The 19,733-nt window shown below is 43.6% G+C and overlaps 1 protein-coding gene across 2 annotated transcripts in view; it reads right to left on the bottom strand.

The window, feature by feature from the left end:
• The window catches only part of LOC115167015 (sodium-dependent noradrenaline transporter), a 57,413-nt gene that overhangs the window by 23,435 nt on the left and 14,245 nt on the right, over nt 1-19,733 (bottom strand). For both annotated transcript variants that reach the window (XM_029721022.1, XM_029721021.1), the window contains exon 5: nt 6,895-7,033. In XM_029721022.1, coding sequence (XP_029576882.1) covers nt 6,895-7,033 — 139 coding nt within the window. The remainder of the gene's footprint in view (nt 1-6,894; nt 7,034-19,733) is intronic.

The following is a 19,733-nucleotide window of genomic DNA, read 5'->3' as shown; positions in this document are numbered from 1 at the left end:
AGATACATGACAACAGTAGTGTTTAATACACCACCTGGACATAACACAACACAACACAGAACATTAGCTACATGACAACAGTAGTGTTCAATACACCACCTGGACACAACACAACACAGAACATTAGCTGCATGACAACAGTAGTGTTCAATACACCACCTGGACACAACACAACACAACACAGAACATTAGATACATGACAACAGTAGTGTTCAATACACCACCTGGACACAACACAACACAGAACATTAGATATATGACAACAGTAGTGTTCAATACACCACCTGGACACAACACAACACAACACAGAACATTAGCTACATGACAACAGTAGTGTTCAATACACCACATGGACAAAGCACAACACAGAACATTAGCTACATGACAACAGTAGTGTTCAATACACCACCTGGACACAACACAACACAGAACATTAGATACATGACAACAGTAGTGTTCAATACACCACCTGGACACAATACAGAACATTAGATACATGACAACAGTAGTGTTCAATACACCACCTGGACACAATACAGAACATTAGATACATGACAACAGTAGTGTTCAATACACCACCTGGACACAATACAGAACATTAGATACATGACAACAGTAGTGTTCAATACACCACCTGGACACAATACAGAACATTAGATACATGACAACAGTAGTGTTCAATACACCACCTGGACACAATACAGAACATTAGATACATGACAACAGTAGTGTTCAATACACCACCTGGACACAATACAGAACATTAGATACATGACTATCTGCACCTGTCTTTTCTTACCATCACAGATTTTGCTGATAACTACTTTATTGAGGGAAAATGTGCAAGCTACAACTGTGATATGTGGTTGTCTCACCTAGCTATCCCAAGATTACTGCGCTAATTGTAAGCCGCTCTGGATAAGAGCGTCTACCTGGAACCAAAAACATTTCTTCAAAGGCTTATCCTATGGGGACAGCCGAAGAACCCTTTATGGTTCTAGATAGCACCTTTATTTCTAAGAGTGTATAGTAGTGTTCAATACACCACCTGGACAACATAACATTACAGATTACTGCAGATTATTGCTGTGAGATCATGTCCTATGACATGCAGACATCATGTGAATTGTATTCTCCCTGGTCTGTCAGCTTTGGTGACCGTATAGATGTTCTTTTTCAGATGTGTGTAAACTCACGCACCAAGCCGTACTAAACAGGGCTTAGATCTGTCAACTCAGAGACTGGTTATGGTCACACTCCGGTTACTGTTTATAGATTTTATTTCTCAAGGTACTGTAGTGTAGCACAACCACATTTCATTTTGTGTACAGTAGGAGTGAGTGCTATACTAGGGAAAGGGAAGGGGGATACCGAAATGTGTCTTCTGCATTTAACCCAACCCCTCTGAATCAGAGAGGTGCAGCGGGCTGCTTCAATCAACGTCATCGGCACCTGGGGAGCAGTTGTTGTTGGGGGTTAACTGCCTTGCTCAAGGGCAGAACGACAGTAGGAGTGTGTGTTGTATTACAGTAGGAGTGTGTGTTGTACTACAGTAGGAGTGTGTGTTGTATTACAGTAGGAGTGTGTGTTGTATTACAGTAGGAGTGTGTGTTATATTACAGTAGGAGTGTGTGTTGTACTACAGTAGGAGTGTGTGCTGTACTACAGTAGGAGTGTGTGTTGTATTACAGTAGGAGTGTGTGTTGTATTACAGTAGGAGTGTGTGTTATATTACAGTAGGAGTGTGTGTTGTATTACAGTAGGGGTGTGTGTTGTATTACAGTAGGAGTGTGTGTTGTATTACAGTAGGAGTGTGTGTTGTACTACAGTAGGAGTGTGTGTTGTACTACAGTAGGAGTGTGTGTTGTACTATAGTAGGAGTGTGTGCTGTATTACAGTAGGAGTGTGTGTTATATTACAGTAGGAGTGTGTGTTGTATTACAGTAGGAGTGTGTGTTGTACTACAGTAGGAGTGTGTGTTGTACTACAGTAGGGGTGTGTGTTGTACTACAGTAGGAGTGTGTGTTGTATTACAGTAGGAGTGTGTGTTGTATTACAGTAGGAGTGTGTGTTGTACTACAGTAGGAGTGTGTGTTGTATTACAGTAGGAGTGTGTGTTGTATTACAGTAGGAGTGTGTGTTGTATTACAGTAGGAGTGTGTGTTATATTACAGTAGGAGTGTGTGTTGTATTACAGTAGGAGTGTGTGTTGTACTACAGTAGGAGTGTGTGTTGTATTACAGTAGGAGTGTGTGCTGTATTACAGTAGGAGTGTGTGTTATATTACAGTAGGAGTGTGTGTTATATTACAGTAGGAGTGTGTGTTGTACTACAGTAGGAGTGTGTGTTGTATTACAGTAGGAGTGTGTGTTGTATTACAGTAGGATTTGTGTGTTGTACTACAGTAGGTACCGTGCAGTATCGAAGAGCCCTCACTGCTGCTCGATTATCCTATTTTTCCAACTTAATTGAGGAAAATAAGAACAATCCGAAATTTATTTTTGATACTGTTGCAAAATTAACTAAAAAGCAGCATTCCCCAAGAGAGGATGGCTCTCACTTCAGCAGTGATGAATTCATGAACTTCTTTGATGAAAAGATCATGATCATTAGAAAGCAAATTACGGACTCCTCTTTAAATCTGCGTATTCCTCCAAAGCTCCGTTGTCCTGAGTCTGCACAACCCTGCCAGGACCTAGGATCAAGGGAGACACTAAAGTGCTTTAGTACTATATCTTTTGACACAATGATGAAAATAATCATGGCCTCTAAACCTTCAAGCTGCATACTGGACCCTATTCCAACTAAACTACTGAAAGAGCTGCTTTCTGTGCTTGGCCCTCCTATGTTGAACATAATAAACGGCTCTCTATCCACCGGATGTGTACCAAACTCACTAAAAGTGGCAGTAATAAAGCCTCTCTTGAAAAAGCCAAATCTTGACCCAGAAATTATAAAAAACTATTGGCCTATATCGAATCTTCCATTCCTCTCAAAAAAAATTGAAAAAGCTGTTGCGCAGCAACTCACTGCCTTCCTGAAGACAAACAATGTACACGAAACGCTTCAGTCTGGTTTTAGACCCCATCATAGCACTGAGACTGCACTTGTGAAGGTGGTAAATGACCTTTTAATGACGTCAGATCGAGGTTCTGCGTCTGTCCTCGTGCTCCTAGATCTTAGTGCTGCTTTTGATACCATCGATCACCACATTCTTTTGGAGAGATTGGAAACCCAAATTGGTCTACATGGACAAGTTCTGGCCTGGTTTAGGTCTTATCTGTCGGAAAGATATCAGTTTGTCTCTGTGAATGGTTTGTCCTCTGACAAATCAACTGTAAATGTCGGTGTTCCTCAAGGTTCCGTTTTAGGACCACTATTGTTTTCACTATATATTTTACCTCTTGGGGATGTCATTCGAAAACATCATGTTAAATTTCACTGCTATGCGGATGACACACAGCTGTACATTTCAATGAAACATGGTGAAGCCCCAAAATTGCCCTCGCTAGAAGCCTGTGTCTCAGACATAAGGAAGTGGATGGCTGCAAACTTTCTACTCTTAAACTCGGACAAAACAGAGATGCTTGTTCTAGGTCCCAAGAAACAAAGAGATCTTCTGTTGAATCTGGCAATTAATCTGGATGGTTGTAGAGTCGTCTCAAATAAAACTGTGAAGGACCTCGTTGTTACTCTGGACCCTGATCTCTCTTTTGAAGAACATATCAAGACTGTTTCAAGGACAGCTTTTTTCCATCTACGTAACATTGCAAAAATCAGAAACTTTCTGTCCAAAAATGATGCAGAAAAATGTATCCATGCCTTTGTTACTTCTAGGTTGGACTACTGCAATGCTCTACTTTCCGGCTACCTGGATAAAGCACTAAATAAACTTCAGTTAGTGCTAAATACGGCTTCTAGAATCCTGACTAGAACCAAAAAATTTGATCATATTACTCCAGTTCTAGCCTCCCTACACTGGCTTCCTGTTAAGGCAAGGGCTGATTTCAAGGTTTTACTGCTAACCTACAAAGCATTACATGGGCTTGCCTCTACCTATCTTTCCGATTTGGTCCTGCCGTACATACCTACACGTACGCTACGGTCACAAGACGCGGGCCTCCTAATTGTTCCTAGAATTTCTAAGCAAACAGCTGGAGGCAGGGCTTTCTCCTATAGAGCTCCATTTTTATGGAATAGTCTGCCTACCCATGTGAGAGACGCAGACTCAGTCTCAACCTTTAAGTCTTTACTGAAGACACATCTCTTTAGTAGGTCCTATGATTAAGTGTAGTCTGGCCCAGGGTTGTGAAGGTGAACGGAAAGGCTGGAGCAACGAACCGCCCTTGCTGTCTCTGCCTGGCCGGTTTCCCCTCTTTCCACTGGGATTCTCTGCCTCTACCCCTATTACGGGGGCTGAGTCACTGGCTTACTGGTGTTCTTCCATGCCGTCCCTGGGAGGGGTGCGTCACTTGAGTGGGTTGAGTCACTGACGTGGTCTTCCTGTCTGGGTTGGTGCCCCCCCTTGGGCTGTGCCGTGGCGGAGATCTTTGTGGGCTATACTCGGCCTTGTCCCGGGATGGTATGTTGGTGGCTGGAAATATCCCTCCAGTGGTGTGGAGGCTGTGCTTTGGCAAAGTGGGTGGGGTTATATCCTACCTGTTTGGCCCTGTCCGGGGGTTTCATCGGATGGGGCCACAGTGTCTCCTGACCCCTCCTGTCTCAGCCTCCAGTATTTATGCTGCAGTAGTTTATGTGTCGGGGGGGCTAGGGTCAGTCTGTCACATCTGGAGTATTTCTCTTGTCTTTTCCGGTGTCCTGTGTGAATTGAAATATGCTCTCTCTAATTCTCTCTTTCTCTTTCTTTCTTTCTCTCTCTCGGAGGACCTGAGCCCTAGGACCATGCCTCAGGACTACCTGGCTTGATGACTCCTTGCTGTCCCCAGTTCACCTGGCCGTGCTGCTGCTCCAGTTCCAACTGTTCAGACTGCAGCTATGGAACCCTGACCTGTTCACCGGACGTGCTACCTGTCCCAGACCTGTTGTCCCAGACCTGCTGGAACCCTGACCTATTCACCGGACGTGCTACCTGTCCCAGACCTGCTGTTTTCAACTCTCTAGAGACAGCAGGAGCGGTAGAGATACTCTCAAAGATCGGCTATGAAAAAGCCAACTGACACTTACTCTTGTGTTACTGACTTGTTGCACCCTCGACAACTACTATGATTATTATTATTTGACAATGCTGGTCATTTATGAACATTTGAACATCTAGGCCATGTGCTGTTATAATCTCCACCCGGCACAGCCAGAAGAGGACTGGCCACCCCTCATAGCCTGGTTCTTCTCTAGGTTTCTTCCTAGGTTTTGGCCTTTCTAGGGAGTTTTTCCTAGCCACCGTGCTTCTACACCTGCATTGCTTGCTGTTTGGGGTTTTAGGCTGGGTTTCTGTACAGCACTTTGAGATATCAGCTGATGTAAGAAGGGCTATATAAATACATTTGATTTGATTTTGATTTGTTGTACTACAGTAGTAGTGTGTGTTGTATTACAGTAGGATTGTGTGTTGTACTACAGTAGGAGTGTGTGTTATATTACAGTAGGATTGTGTGTTGTACTACAGTAGGAGTGTGTGTTGTATTACAGTAGGAGTGTGTGTTGTATTACAGTAGGAGTGTGTGTTATATTACAGTAGGAGTGTGTGTTGTACTACAGTAGGAGTGTGTGTTGTACTACAGTAGGAGTGTGTGTTGTATTACAGTAGGAGTGTGTGTTGTATTACAGTTGAAGTGTGTGTTGTACTACAGTTGGAGTGTGTGTTGTACTACAGTAGGAGTGTGTGCTGTACTACAGTAGGAGTGTGTGTTGTACTACAGTAGGAGTGTGTCTTGTACTACAGTAGGAGTGTGTGTTGTATTACAGTAGGAGTGTGTGTTGTACTACAGTAGGAGTGTGTGTTGTACTACAGTAGGAGTGTGTGTTGTATTACAGTAGGAGTGTGTGTTGTATTACAGTAGGAGTGTATGTTGTATTACAGTAGGGTGTGTGGTGTATTACAGTAGGAGAGTGTGTTGTATTACAGTAGGAGTGTGTGCTGTATTACAGTAGGAGTGTGTGTTGTATTACAGTAGGAGTGTGTGCTATATTACAGTAGGAGTGTGTGTTGTATTACAGTAGGAGTGTGTGTTGTATTACAGTAGGAGTGTGTGTTGTACTACAGTAGGAGTGTGTGTTGTACTACAGTAGGAGTGTGTGTTGTATTACAGTAGGAGTGTGTGTTGTACTACAGTAGGAGTGTGCGTTGTACTACAGTAGGAGTGTGTGTTGTATTACAGTAGGAGTGTGTGTTGTATTACAGTAGGAGTGTGTGTTGTACTACAGTAGGAGTGTGTGTTGTATTACAGTAGGAGTGTGTGTTGTACTACAGTAGGAGTGTGCGTTGTACTACAGTAGGAGTGTGCGTTGTATTACAGTAGGAGTGTGCGTTGTACTACAGTAGAAGTGTGTGTTGTACTACAGTAGGAGTGTGTGCTGTACTACAGTAGGAGTGTGTCTTGTACTACAGTAGGTGTGTGTGTTGTATTACAGTAGGAGTGTGTGTTGTATTACAGTAGGAGTGTGTGCTATATTACAGTAGGAGTGTGTGTTGTATTACAGTAGGAGTGTGTGTTGTATTACAGTAGGAGTGTGTGTTGTACTACAGTAGGAGTGTGTGTTGTACTACAGTAGGAGTGTGTGTTGTATTACAGTAGGAGTGTGTGTTGTATTACAGTAGGAGTGTGTGTTGTATTACAGTAGGGTGTGTGCTATATTACAGTAGGAGTGTGTGTTGTACTACAGTAGGAGTGTGTGCTGTCCTAAGCGGTAGGGTACAGCACAGTGTGTCAGCAGTACCTTGCCGGAGGACTTGACGCCCTTCCAGAGACTGAAGTAGAGAAGAAAGACCACAGCCACCAGACAGAGGACCAGCTCCCAGCGAGGCATGCCCAGGTCCTGGATCCCCCTGCTCTCATGGAGGTGGAGTACGCCACGCCTGGAGAACACACACACACGAAGTCTGAGTCCCGATTCTACAAGCTTCTACTGTAGTGTCCTTTGCACACATTCACATGGCCAATGCTTACACCAACCCTGTGCTTTTAAATCAATGACGGGGAGTCTGAAAGTGTGTACTTCTGGAAAAGGGTGTAGAATCTGGAAGCATCCACATATTTAACAAGACAGTGGTGTGGAGGATGACATGCGTAACACACCCAGACCACACACACTCCAACAACACACCCAACTTCATTTAGAACCAGATTCATGATCAAACTGTCCACAGCATAGATACCTCATAAAACACAAAGAAAAAGATAGGAAGATAGACATGCCTTATTAGGAAACATACAGTACAAGGCTATATTGCAGGCTACCCACAGTATTCTCTTTTCCCTGGCCAGCCCCCAGAGAGTGCTGTGTTTGTATGGTGGATCCACCCAGGCTATGACTCAGCTAGGACAGACTCAACACATGAACAGTCCTTGAGAAGAGCGAGGGGAGTCACCTGCTCTAAGGGAGGACAGGATTCTGACAACACCCAACAGTCAGTCATCTACACACCATTTACTCCAGTCTGAACTTAAACCACTTCAATCAGGTAGAAAGTGTGTAGAAATGATAATGAACTCAACTTTTTTAAATAATCTCAACAATTTTTCTTCAATCACAGTATTTTCAATAAAGAGCTATTAGCAGCAGTATTCTGGTTGATTTTGTGGTCTCAAGCCAGTGAGACTATTAACATGAATATGGACTAAATGTAATTATTGACAATGAATGAGGTGGGAATGTTGTTCACTTGTCATATACGTAATTGCAACATTTAATATCAATATAGCATTAAAATTAGTTTTCCAGATTGTATTTTGCCGATTATTTTTTGCGATGTGAATATTGGGTCGCGACAGAGACAACCTAGTTCAATTTGGTTCCTGAGGTGTTAAAACCCAGTCACAGCATCTATACATTCATCATTGAACTAACCATTCCACAAGCTTACTGTTATTGCTCACTAAATCAAACAACTTAAGAATGAGAAGCAAAGTTCAAAGCTTTTATCTCAACATTTGTTCTGTATCCATTCAATCATCTAGCTAACAGAATCACGAGGGAAGAATGAAGGACTCTGGGTTTGGAGTACCTGAGAAAATATTTTCTACTCTTAACATGCACAAAAGCACGCATGCATGCACACACACACACTCTCTCACACTCCTTCAAAGACCTTGGCAGCTAGAGGTTTTAATAACAGACTTTGTCAACCCTCTTGGGAGCCATTCCCCTCAAAGCACTCTGACTACTACTCTCAGTTGAAGGGGCGCTCAAAGGTTCAAGTGCTTTACCGGAGACGGCAGGAAGACAAATGGTGTCTCATCCTTCCCTACATAAATATTGTTTCCTGCTATCTATCTCCTCATTCCCAGATCATTCTCGGATCTTCTCAGGACAGGTGTAACAGTGTAGGTTCCGTCCCTCTCTTCGCCGCAACCCGGGCTCAAACCAGGGACCCTTGCACACATCAACAACTGACACCCACCGAAGCATCGTTACCCATCGCGCCACAAGAGCCACGGCCCTTGCAACGCAAGGGGAAACCCTACTTCAAGTCTCAGAGCGAGTGACATCACCGATTGAAACGCTATTAGCGCGCACCACCGCTAACTAACTAGCCATTTCACATCGGTTACACAGGCATACTGAGCCACACCTGCTCTGAGTCCCACCGGACTGACCGGACTGACAGCGGATCTGGATCAACTTCCAGCTCAGCGATATTAGGGAGCATCCCGTTCCTGCTCTGCATCTCAAGTGGCACCCTATTCCCTTTATAGTGCGCTACTTTTGTCATGGGACCATAGGGATTTGGTCAAAAGCTGTGCACTATATAAGTTTGAGTTTGAGTTTATGTTATTTTTACAGGGACAGTGCACATTAATCAACGTTTCAGTAAAAGTGACGGTTTTAGCCAGCCGGCTAATTTTCAACCGCAGTCCCTGGGCAGGTTATTAAAAACAATTACAATATAGACAATCATTGAACAGTGAGCACACGCAGAGTAACATAGGACAAGCAAGACATAGCATACAGACAGAGCAACATAGGACAAGCAAGATGTAGCATACAGACAGAGCAACATAGAACAAAAAGCAACAAGACAAAATAAGGGAATAGGGTGCCATTTAAAGACACTGCCTTGCTCAAAGGGAAGCAGTGGTCAGAGGTCATAGTGTTTAAATGATCAACGGTATTGACCAATATTGACCTCTAGCGAGAATGGCCATGTGTTTTTTTCCCTCTTCTTCTAAACTGAGTAAGGAGGAAGAAGTAAACGTGAGTCATCACAAGTGGACAGTATTATGGGACATCTGATCTCATTCTAATCGCAGAGGGTGCCCTAAAACTATTTAAGTTTACATCGAGATGACAGATGGTTTGTTTCTGCTTTCAAAACCAGGTAATCATAGCTCCCTGAGGAGCGGGTTGATGGCTGCTTGTTTCTTCATCTTCCAGTCTTTGAAACAGGCCTGAGGCTCAGTGTTCAGCCCAGCCGAGGGCTCACCGCCATTGGGGAGAGAGATGTGGGACTCCATGGAGCCGACAACAAAGAGCCAGGCCAGAATTATGCTCACCACGAAGCTCATATCCAAGACAACATGATCTTTAGGGTCTCCTCTGTCTCTCCAAGACCTGATGTTTTGTCTGCTGTCTCTTTCTGGAGCCCTCAAAGTTGTTGTCATGTGTTGCTGCCATGCTATGATGTTGTCTTAGGTCTCTTTGTGTAGTGTTGTGGTGTCTCTCTTGTCGTGATGTGTGTTTTGTCCTATATTTGTATTTTTAATCCCAGCCCCCGTCCCCGCTGGAGGCCTTTTGCCTTTTGGTAGGCCGCCATTATAAATAAGAATTTGTTCTTAGCTGACTAGGTATCCCCTTTCCCTAATACTATGTTCACTTGCCTAGTTAAATAAAGGTTAATTAAATGAATAAAAATAACACCCATCCTATTCATCAGAGAAACAGCTGTCTAAGAGCTGCACATCAAAACAATCCATCCTTTAACTTCATTATCTGTTTCTGATTCCTCCTCTCTGTCTGTTTGACCGGTGGGCTAGCGAGGCGATTCGATCTGGCGGGCAGCCTCTCTCTGTGATTATGCTGATAAGTGTAGCTACAAAATTACATGTGGATCTGATGCCCCCGGATGGTTACACAATCCACCGCCTGGCAAGCCAGAAGAGAAGACACAGGAACAAGCCAACTGTTTGTCCAGACTAGACATCAAGGATAAGGGGACATCTGTCAGATCAGACAGCCCAGTCCTAAATATGTCTAACTGATGCCACTTCACCAGGTGAAGAGAGAACGAGAGATAGAGGAGAGGAGAGGGTAGTGGAGGGAAGAGGAGGGGAGAGGAGAGGAGAGGAGAGGAGAGGAGAGGAGAGGAGAGGAGAGGAGAGGAGAGGAGAGGAAGAGAGGCTGTCTAGAAGGACAGAACGGAACAAGAGACAGACATGTTGATATTTATGACTAGTCATGTATAGGCAGGGGGTCTAGGGTTGTTGTGGTGCTTCCAGGCTGTACAGTCCATCTGATATCACACTAACCATAAACGTTATCAAACATCAATGCATGTTCTTTGGACCAGTTATTCTAAAAACAAACTCTTATCTGCTTTCCCTGAAATGGTCAACACATAAGTGATCTGAAGCTATTTGGCCAAAGTATATCAATCCCTAAGGCCTCTTTTACAAATTCTGGGCTAAAATGTTCTTTAAGAAGCATATATACACAACAGAGACACACATATAATATGGTAGTGATATGAACAATATGCCTTTAAAAAAAGGAAAACAATGTCTTCCAGGAAAAATTCAAGCAATTCTGTATGCTTTATCAAATATTATTCCCACGGGGGACCAGTAGGGAGAAAAAAATGTATGAAATGTATGCATTCACTACTGTAAGTCGCTCTGGATAAGAGCGTCTGCTAAATGACTAAAATGTCAAATGTAATTATTGACCAGTATTAATCTCTTTGGGCCATTTTCCCAGACATGTATAGCAAGTTCTCCAGAATGAGGTAAACGTCTGACTTGACTTTAAGTAGACACACCAAGCAGGAACACTACTTACTACAAATACCCTCAGAACCATGCAAGTGGAACTGATGGAAAGTGAGATTGATCAAATAAAAGCTCATTATCTCTTATGTAATTGTTCAAGCAATTTCCTCCAAAAACTGTTTAATTGAGCACTTCATCAATCGAGTGACATTGAAGTCAATCGTCTAAAAATGCAAATAGCTCTTTTTTAAAGAAGGCTACACTCTTAGAAAAAATTGTTCCAAAAGGGTTCTTCGGCTGTCCCTATAGGATAACTATTTTTGGTTCCAGGTAGAACCCTTCTTGGTTCCATGTAGAACCCTCTAAAGAAAGGGTACTACATGGAACCGAAAAGGGTTCTACCTGCAATTAAAAAGGGTTCTTCAAAGAGTTATCCTATGGGGACAGCCGAAGAAACCTTTAAGGTTCTAGATAGCACTTTTATTTCTAAGAGTGTATCAGGTTGCTGGATGGAATCCCCGAGCTGGCAAGGTAAAAAGCTGTCATTCTGCCCCTGAGCAAGGCAGTTAACCCACTGTTCCCCGGGCGCTGAAGACGTGGATGTCGATTAAGCAGCCCCCTGCACCTCTCTGATTCAGAGGGATTGGGTTAAATGCGGAGGACACATTTCAGTTGAAAGCAATCAGTTGCTAGGTGATTGGCCAGTAGCTAAGGTTGATGTTCTATATGGAGACATATTTGTGCTGGATTTAAGATTGAAGTGTTTGACCTTGAGAACTATGGGCACCTGTGGGGTAGACAGGTCATAACCTAACAAGTGTTCATGTTGACCTGTGCCCTGACCCCTGACTTTTAGGGATTAGCCTCTACCATGCAGAGCGCCGAGTGAGCCACCCTGCCACGTGACTCACCTTTAACACTAATTGAACTGCCATGGTTTTTAAACACATGTTAACATAATAAAACTAACTAGGTTATCTAACAAGAATAATACACACATAGCACTATGTATCAAATACATGCTGTGTCAAAAGGAGATTAAATCAATGGTCTATAAACAGTCTCCTCTGACCTTCCCAGAGAACATGATAATAAAATATTCCATTAAGGTTCAGCTAATCTCTGGTGGACTTGCAACAGCTCTTGGATATATCCCACTGATAGAGAGGGGGTAGGGAGACAACTAGAGTCAGAGTGGGGAGACATGTCTAAAGCACAGAGACAACTAGAGTCAGAGTGGGGAGAAACATGTCTAAAGCACAGAGACAACTAGAGTCAGAGTGGGGAGAAACATGTCTAAAGCACAGAGACAACTAGAGTCAGAGTGGGGAGAAACATGTCTAAAGCAGAGAGACAACTAGAGTCAGAGGGAGAGAAACATGTCTAAAGCAGAGAGACAACTAGAGTCAGAGTGGGGAGAAACATGTCTAAAGCACAGAGACAACTAGAGTCAGAGTGGGGAGAAACATGTCTAAAGCACAGAGACAACTAGAGTCAGAGGGAGAGAAACATGTCTAAAGCAGAGAGACAACTAGAGTCAGAGGGAGAGAAACATGTCTAAAGCAGAGAGACAACTAGAGTCAGAGGGAGAGAAACATGTCTAAAGCAGGGAGACAACTAGAGTCAGAGGGAGAGAAACATGTCTAAAGCAGAGAGACAACTAGAGTCAGAGGGAGAGAAACACGTCTAAAGCAGGGAGACAACTAGAGTCAGAGGGAGAGAAACATGTCTAAAGCACAGAGACAACTAGAGTCAGAGGGAGAGAAACATGTCTAAAGCAGGGAGACAACTAGAGTCAGAGGGAGAGAAACATGTCTAAAGCAGAGAGACAACTAGAGTCAGAGGGAGAGAAACATGTCTAAAGCAGAGAGACAACTAGAGTCAGAGGGAGAGAAACATGTCTAAAGCAGGGAGACAACTAGAGTCAGAGGGAGAGAAACATGTCTAAAGCAGAGAGACAACTAGAGTCAGAGTGGGGAGAAACATGTCTAAAGCAGAGAGACAACTAGAGTCAGAGGGAGAGAAACATGTCTAAAGCAGAGAGACAACTAGAGTCAGAGGGAGAGAAACATGTCTAAAGCAGAGAGACAACTAGAGTCAGAGGGAGAGAAACATGTCTAAAGCAGAGAGACAACTAGAGTCAGAGGGAGAGAAACATGTCTAAAGCAGAGAGACAACTAGAGTCAGAGGGAGAGAAACATGTCTAAAGCAGAGAGACAACTAGAGTCAGAGGGAGAGAAACATGTCTAAAGCACGGAGACAACTAGAGTCAGAGGGAGAGAAACATGTCTAAAGCAGAGAGACAACTAGAGTCAGAGGGAGAGAAACATGTCTAAAGCAGGGAGACAACTAGAGTCAGAGGGAGAGAAACATGTCTAAAGCAGAGAGACAACTAGAGTCAGAGGGGGGAGACATGTCTAAAGCAGAGAGACAACTAGAGTCAGAGGGAGAGAAACATGTCTAAAGCACGGAGACAACTAGAGTCAGAGGGAGAGAAACATGTCTAAAGCAGAGAGACAACTAGAGTCAGAGGGAGAGAAACATGTCTAAAGCACAGAGACAACTAGAGTCAGAGGGAGAGAAACATGTCTAAAGCAGGGAGACAACTAGAGTCAGAGGGAGAGAAACATGTCTAAAGCAGGGAGACAACTAGAGTCAGAGGGAGAGAAACATGTCTAAAGCAGAGAGACAACTAGAGTCAGAGGGAGAGAAACATGTCTAAAGCAGAGAGACAACTAGAGTCAGAGGGAGAGAAACATGTCTAAAGCAGAGAGACAACTAGAGTCAGAGGGAGAGAAACATGTCTAAAGCACAGAGACAACTAGAGTCAGAGGGAGAGAAACATGTCTAAAGCAGAGAGACAACTAGAGTCAGAGGGAGAGAAACATGTCTAAAGCAGGGAGACAACTAGAGTCAGAGGGGGGAGAAACATGTCTAAAGCAGAGAGACAACTAGAGTCAGAGGGAGAGAAACATGTCTAAAGCAGGGAGACAACTAGAGTCAGAGGGAGAGAAACATGTCTAAAGCAGGGAGACAACTAGAGTCAGAGGGAGAGAAACATGTCTAAAGCAGAGAGACAACTAGAGTCAGAGGGAGAGAAACATGTCTAAAGCAGAGAGACAACTAGAGTCAGAGGGAGAGAAACATGTCTAAAGCAGAGAGACAACTAGAGTCAGAGGGAGAGAAACATGTCTAAAGCACGGAGACAACTAGAGTCAGAGGGAGAGAAACATGTCTAAAGCAGAGAGACAACTAGAGTCAGAGGGAGAGAAACATGTCTAAAGCAGAGAGACAACTAGAGTCAGAGGGAGAGAAACATGTCTAAAGCAGAGAGACAACTAGAGTCAGAGGGAGAGAAACATGTCTAAAGCAGAGAGACAACTAGAGTCAGAGGGAGAGAAACATGTCTAAAGCAGGGAGACAACTAGAGTCAGAGGGAGAGAAACATGTCTAAAGCAGAGAGACAACTAGAGTCAGAGGGAGAGAAACATGTCTAAAGCAGAGAGACAACTAGAGTCAGAGGGAGAGAAACATGTCTAAAGCAGAGAGACAACTAGAGTCAGAGGGAAAGAAACATGTCTAAAGCAGAGAGACAACTAGAGTCAGAGGGAGAGAAACATGTCTAAAGCAGAGAGACAACTAGAGTCAGAGGGAGAGAAACATGTCTAAAGCAGAGAGACAACTAGAGTCAGAGGGGGGAGACATGTCTAAAGCAGGGAGACAACTAGAGTCAGAGGGAGAGAAACATGTCTAAAGCAGAGAGACAACTAGAGTCAGAGGGAGAGAAACATGTCTAAAGCAGAGAGACAACTAGAGTCAGAGGGGGGAGACATGTCTAAAGCAGGGAGACAACTAGAGTCAGAGGGAGAGAAACATGTCTAAAGCAGAGAGACAACTAGAGTCAGAGGGGGGAGAAACATGTCTAAAGCAGAGAGACAACTAGAGTCAGAGGGAGAGAAACATGTCTAAAGCAGAGAGACAACTAGAGTCAGAGGGAGAGAAACATGTCTAAAGCAGAGAGACAACTAGAGTCAGAGGGAGAGAAACATGTCTAAAGCAGAGAGACAACTAGAGTCAGAGGGGGGAGACATGTCTAAAGCAGAGAGACAACTAGAGTCAGAGGGAGAGAAACATGTCTAAAGCAGGGAGACTAGAGTCAGAGGGGGGAGACATGTCTAAAGCAGAGAGACAACTAGAGTCAGAGGGAGAGAAACATGTCTAAAGCAGAGAGACAACTAGAGTCAGAGGGGGGAGACATGTCTAAAGCAGGGAGACTAGAGTCAGAGGGGGGAGACATGTCTAAAGCAGAGAGACAACTAGAGTCAGAGGGAGAGAAACATGTCTAAAGCAGGGAGACAACTAGAGTCAGAGTGGGGAGACATGTCTAAAGCAGAGAGACAACTAGAGTCAGAGGGAGAGAAACATGTCTAAAGCAGAGAGACAACTAGAGTCAGAGGGAGAGAAACATGTCTAAAGCAGGGAGACAACTAGAGTCAGAGGGAGAGAAACATGTCTAAAGCAGAGAGACAACTAGAGTCAGAGGGGGGAGACATGTCTAAAGCACAGAGACAACTAGAGTCAGAGGGAGAGAAACATGTCTAAAGCAGAGAGACAACTAGAGTCAGACGGAGAGAAACATGTCTAAAGCAGAGAGCCAACTAGAGTCAGAGGGAGAGAAACATGTCTAAAGCAGGGAGACAACTAGAGTCAGAGGGAGAGAAACATGTCTAAAGCAGAGAGACAACTAGAGTCAGAGGGAGAGAAACATGTCTAAAGCAGGGAGACAACTAGAGTCAGAGGGGGGAGAAACATGTCTAAAGCAGAGAGACAACTAGAGTCAGAGGGGGGAGACATGTCTAAAGCAGGGAGACTAGAGTCAGAGGGGGGAGAAACATGTCTAAAGCAGAGAGCCAACTAGAGTCAGAGGGGGGAGAAACATGTCTAAAGCAGTCGTCTCCTGAGGAAGCTAGGCTTTTGGCCATCCTCTTACCACACCCCTTTTTAGAGCCCCATGTGTTCATAATCACTGACCCAGGTCAGCCCAGGTCCTTCAGCCTCTGATCTTACTCAATCACTCTCTTTCCCATCCAGTGGTCTACAGGCTCCCCTCGTCCACATTATATTACATTCTAGAAATCACGCCCAACTTAATTCCATGTAACTGTGTGATTGATAACCTACCACAGATGTAGGAATAGATTTATGAGAGGATTCACACGCACATGCGAAAATGATATCAAACGTTTTAGCATTGCAACATTTGATAGGCTACAGTCACATTCAAAGCGGTTGTCTGAAGCTTGCTAGAGTTCACAGATGGCGATCCCTCATCGTGATTAGTCATTTGCAACAATCTCAATGAGCGTAATCATTATCTTTCCTTTGCGGTATCTCAAACTGTCGTGATTACCAGCTGAGATAAACTTTTGTGAATTGATTTTACTCCTGGTTCAGAGTTTCTTAACATCATCCTAAAACCTGCTTTGAGCTGGGAGTTTTTTTTGTCTTAAAACTGGTTTTAACAGGATTCCTAGGGCCTTTTCTGAGACACTTCATGGATCCAGGCCCAGAAGTATGCCTGATGTCTGTTATCTTTGGCCTTTATAATTAGGGTACAGGGTCCGACACAAAGCCACTAATAAGCATTTTTCTACGGCTGGCCATGCTTTCCACCTGGCTACCCCTACCCCGGTCAACATCCCCACAGCAACAAATGACTGCCTCGCTTGGTTCACCAACTACTTCTCCGATAGAGTTCAGTATGTCAAATTGGAGGGCCTGTTGTTCGAACCTCTGGCAGTCTCTATGGGGGTGCCACAGGGTTCAATTCTCGGGCCGACTCTCTTCTCTGTATACATCAATGATGTCGCTCTCGCTGCTAGTGATTCTCTGATCCACCTCTACGCAGATGACACCATTCTGTTTACCTCTGGCCCCTCTTTGGACACTGTGTTAACTAACCTCCAGATGAGCTTCAATGCCATACAACTCTCCTTCCGTAGCCTCCAACTGCTCTTAAATGCAAGTAAAACTAAATGCATGCTCTTCAACCATTTGCTGCCCGCACCTGCCCGCCCATCCAGCATCACTACTCTGGACGGTTCTGACTTAGAATATGTGGACAACTACAAATACCTAGGTGTCTGGTTAGACTGTAAACTCTCCTTCCAGACTCACATTAAGCATCTCCAATCCAAAATTAAATCTAGAATCGGCTTCCTATTTCGCAACAAAGCATCCTTCACTCATGCTGCCAAACATACCCTTGTAAAACTGACCATCCTACCGATCCTCGACTTCGGCGATGTCATTTACAAAATTGCCTCCAACACTCTACTCAACAGATTGGATGCAATCTATCACAGTGCCATCCGTTTTGTCACCAAAGCCCCATATACTACCCACCACTGCGACCTGTATGCTCTCGTTGGCTGGCCCTCGCTTCATACTCGTCGCCAAACCCACTGGCTCCAGGTCATCTACAAGTCTCTGCTAGATAAAGCCCCACCTTATCTCAGCTCACTGGTCACCATAGCAGCACCCACCCGTAGCACGCGCTCCAGCAAGTATATCTCACTGGTCACCCCCAAAGACAATTTTTCCTTTGGCCGCCTCTCCTTCCAGTTCTCTGCTGCCAATGATTGGAACGAACTGCAAAAATCTCTGAAGCTGGAGACTCTTACCTCCCTCACTAGCTTTAAGCACCAGCTGTCAGAGCAGCTCACAGATCACTGCACCTGTACATAGCTCATCTGTAAATAGCCCATCCAATCTACCTCATCCGCATACTGTATTTATTTATTTATCTTGCTCCTTTGCACCCCAGTATCTCTACTTGCACATTCATCTTCTGCACACCCTACCATTCCAGTGTTTACTTGCTATATTGTGATTGCTTCACCACCATGGCCTATTTATTGCTTACCTCTCTTATCCTACCTCATTTGCACATGCTGAATATAGATTTTTCAACTGTATGATTGATTGTATGTTTGCTTATTCCATGTGTAACTTTGTGATGTTTTATGTGTTGAACTGCTTTGCTTTATCTTGGCCAGGTCGCAGTTGCAAATGAGAACTTGTTCTCAACTAGCCTACCTGGTTAAATAAAGGTGAAATATATATATTTTTTAAATAACACTCTCAGTGAACAATGGGGTGTGCTTAAAAAAACAAGGCAGAAAAACAATGGCCTAAAAGCATTTCTAGTTTACACACATTCTCATTACTCAGTGAATGAGAAATCATTTGGTGGTATGGGGAAAGGGTCAAATCAGGTTAGGGATAATATGGGGTCAATGCTTTCTTGGAACTGACAAAAGCAATATGTTAGGGGCAGAGGGGTAGAAAGTGTCTACAGTACGTTTGGCGAGAGTATTCGGTTGGGGAGGAGTATTTGGTTGGGGGAGTATTTGGTTGAGAGGAGTATTTGGTTGGGGCAGTATTTGGTTGGGGAGGAGTATTTGGTTGGGGAGGAGTATTTGGTTGGGGGGAGTATTTGGTTAATGGGAGTATTTGGTTGGGGGGAGTATTTGGTTGGGGGGAGTATTTGGTTGAGATGAGTGTTTGGTTGGGGCAGTATTTGGTTGGGGGGAGTATTTGGTTGGGGGGAGTATTTGGTTGAGAGGAGTATTTGGTTGGGGCAGTATTTAGTTGGGGGGAGTATTTGGTTGAGAGGAGTATTTGGTTGGGGCAGTAGTTGGTTGGGGAGGTATTTGGATGAGGGAGAATTTGGTTGGGGGAGTATTTAGATGGGGGAGAATTTGGTTGGGGGGAGACATGTCTAGTTGTTAGTTGTTTCAAGACGTGATTTCAAGATTTGATGTTTGATTCAAAATAAATCTGTTTTCTTATTTTCTTATGTATCATTAAAAAGGCATTTTATCCAAGGTATTGGAAAGAGAAGTCTGAGCGGGTCATGGTGTATGTTTCAGATCCCCTGTTAGTGTTCACAATGTCTAGACTTGGAACACATGACCTATTGATGTCCCAGCAGTGGACTTGTTCAATTAAGACCGATAAAGGTTGTGTGAGACTTCCAATGGAGGTGTTCTGAGTTCTAACCTTTTGATAATCTAATAGTTATTTAATGGATAATCTGAGCTGCTAATAGAATAAAATGGCTCTCAATTTGTGTTGATTTCATTTGGACTGGATTTTCACTCGCCATTTAATTAAGCAATGCTTGCAATTATAAACACCTGCTTCAAACATCCAAATCCACTATCACTATTTCACTATTTCAAGGTAGAAATATACAGATAATTTGTTGAGTAACAGATTAGTTTGTTATATTAATTGGAGAATGTCATCAATAATATTACGCAAAGTCAATGTATTGAAATATCTGAACATTTTGCAGTGTCCTCAAAATGTTAGGATATTTCATTACATTGACTGTGCGTAATATTATTGATGGCATTCTCTAATTAATATAACAAACTGATCTGTACTCAAACTGTATAAATTGACATGACTGATTGACCTTTATTGATATAAGCTGAGACAACCCATCAGCACCATCAACACAGAAGGTATATATTTACCCAGCCTCTCGGTAGCCCAGCTTGGTTTCTGAGAATCCTAGTCTCTCATTAGGTGTTGATAGCTATGTTGAGCCCCTGTGATAGC

The sequence above is a fragment of the Salmo trutta genome, chromosome 29, assembly GCF_901001165.1.
Source record: "Salmo trutta chromosome 29, fSalTru1.1, whole genome shotgun sequence".
Classification (NCBI taxonomy): domain Eukaryota; kingdom Metazoa; phylum Chordata; class Actinopteri; order Salmoniformes; family Salmonidae; genus Salmo; species Salmo trutta.
The sequence above is the reverse complement of the archived record's forward strand: the minus strand, read 5'-3'. Positions and strand labels throughout refer to the sequence as shown.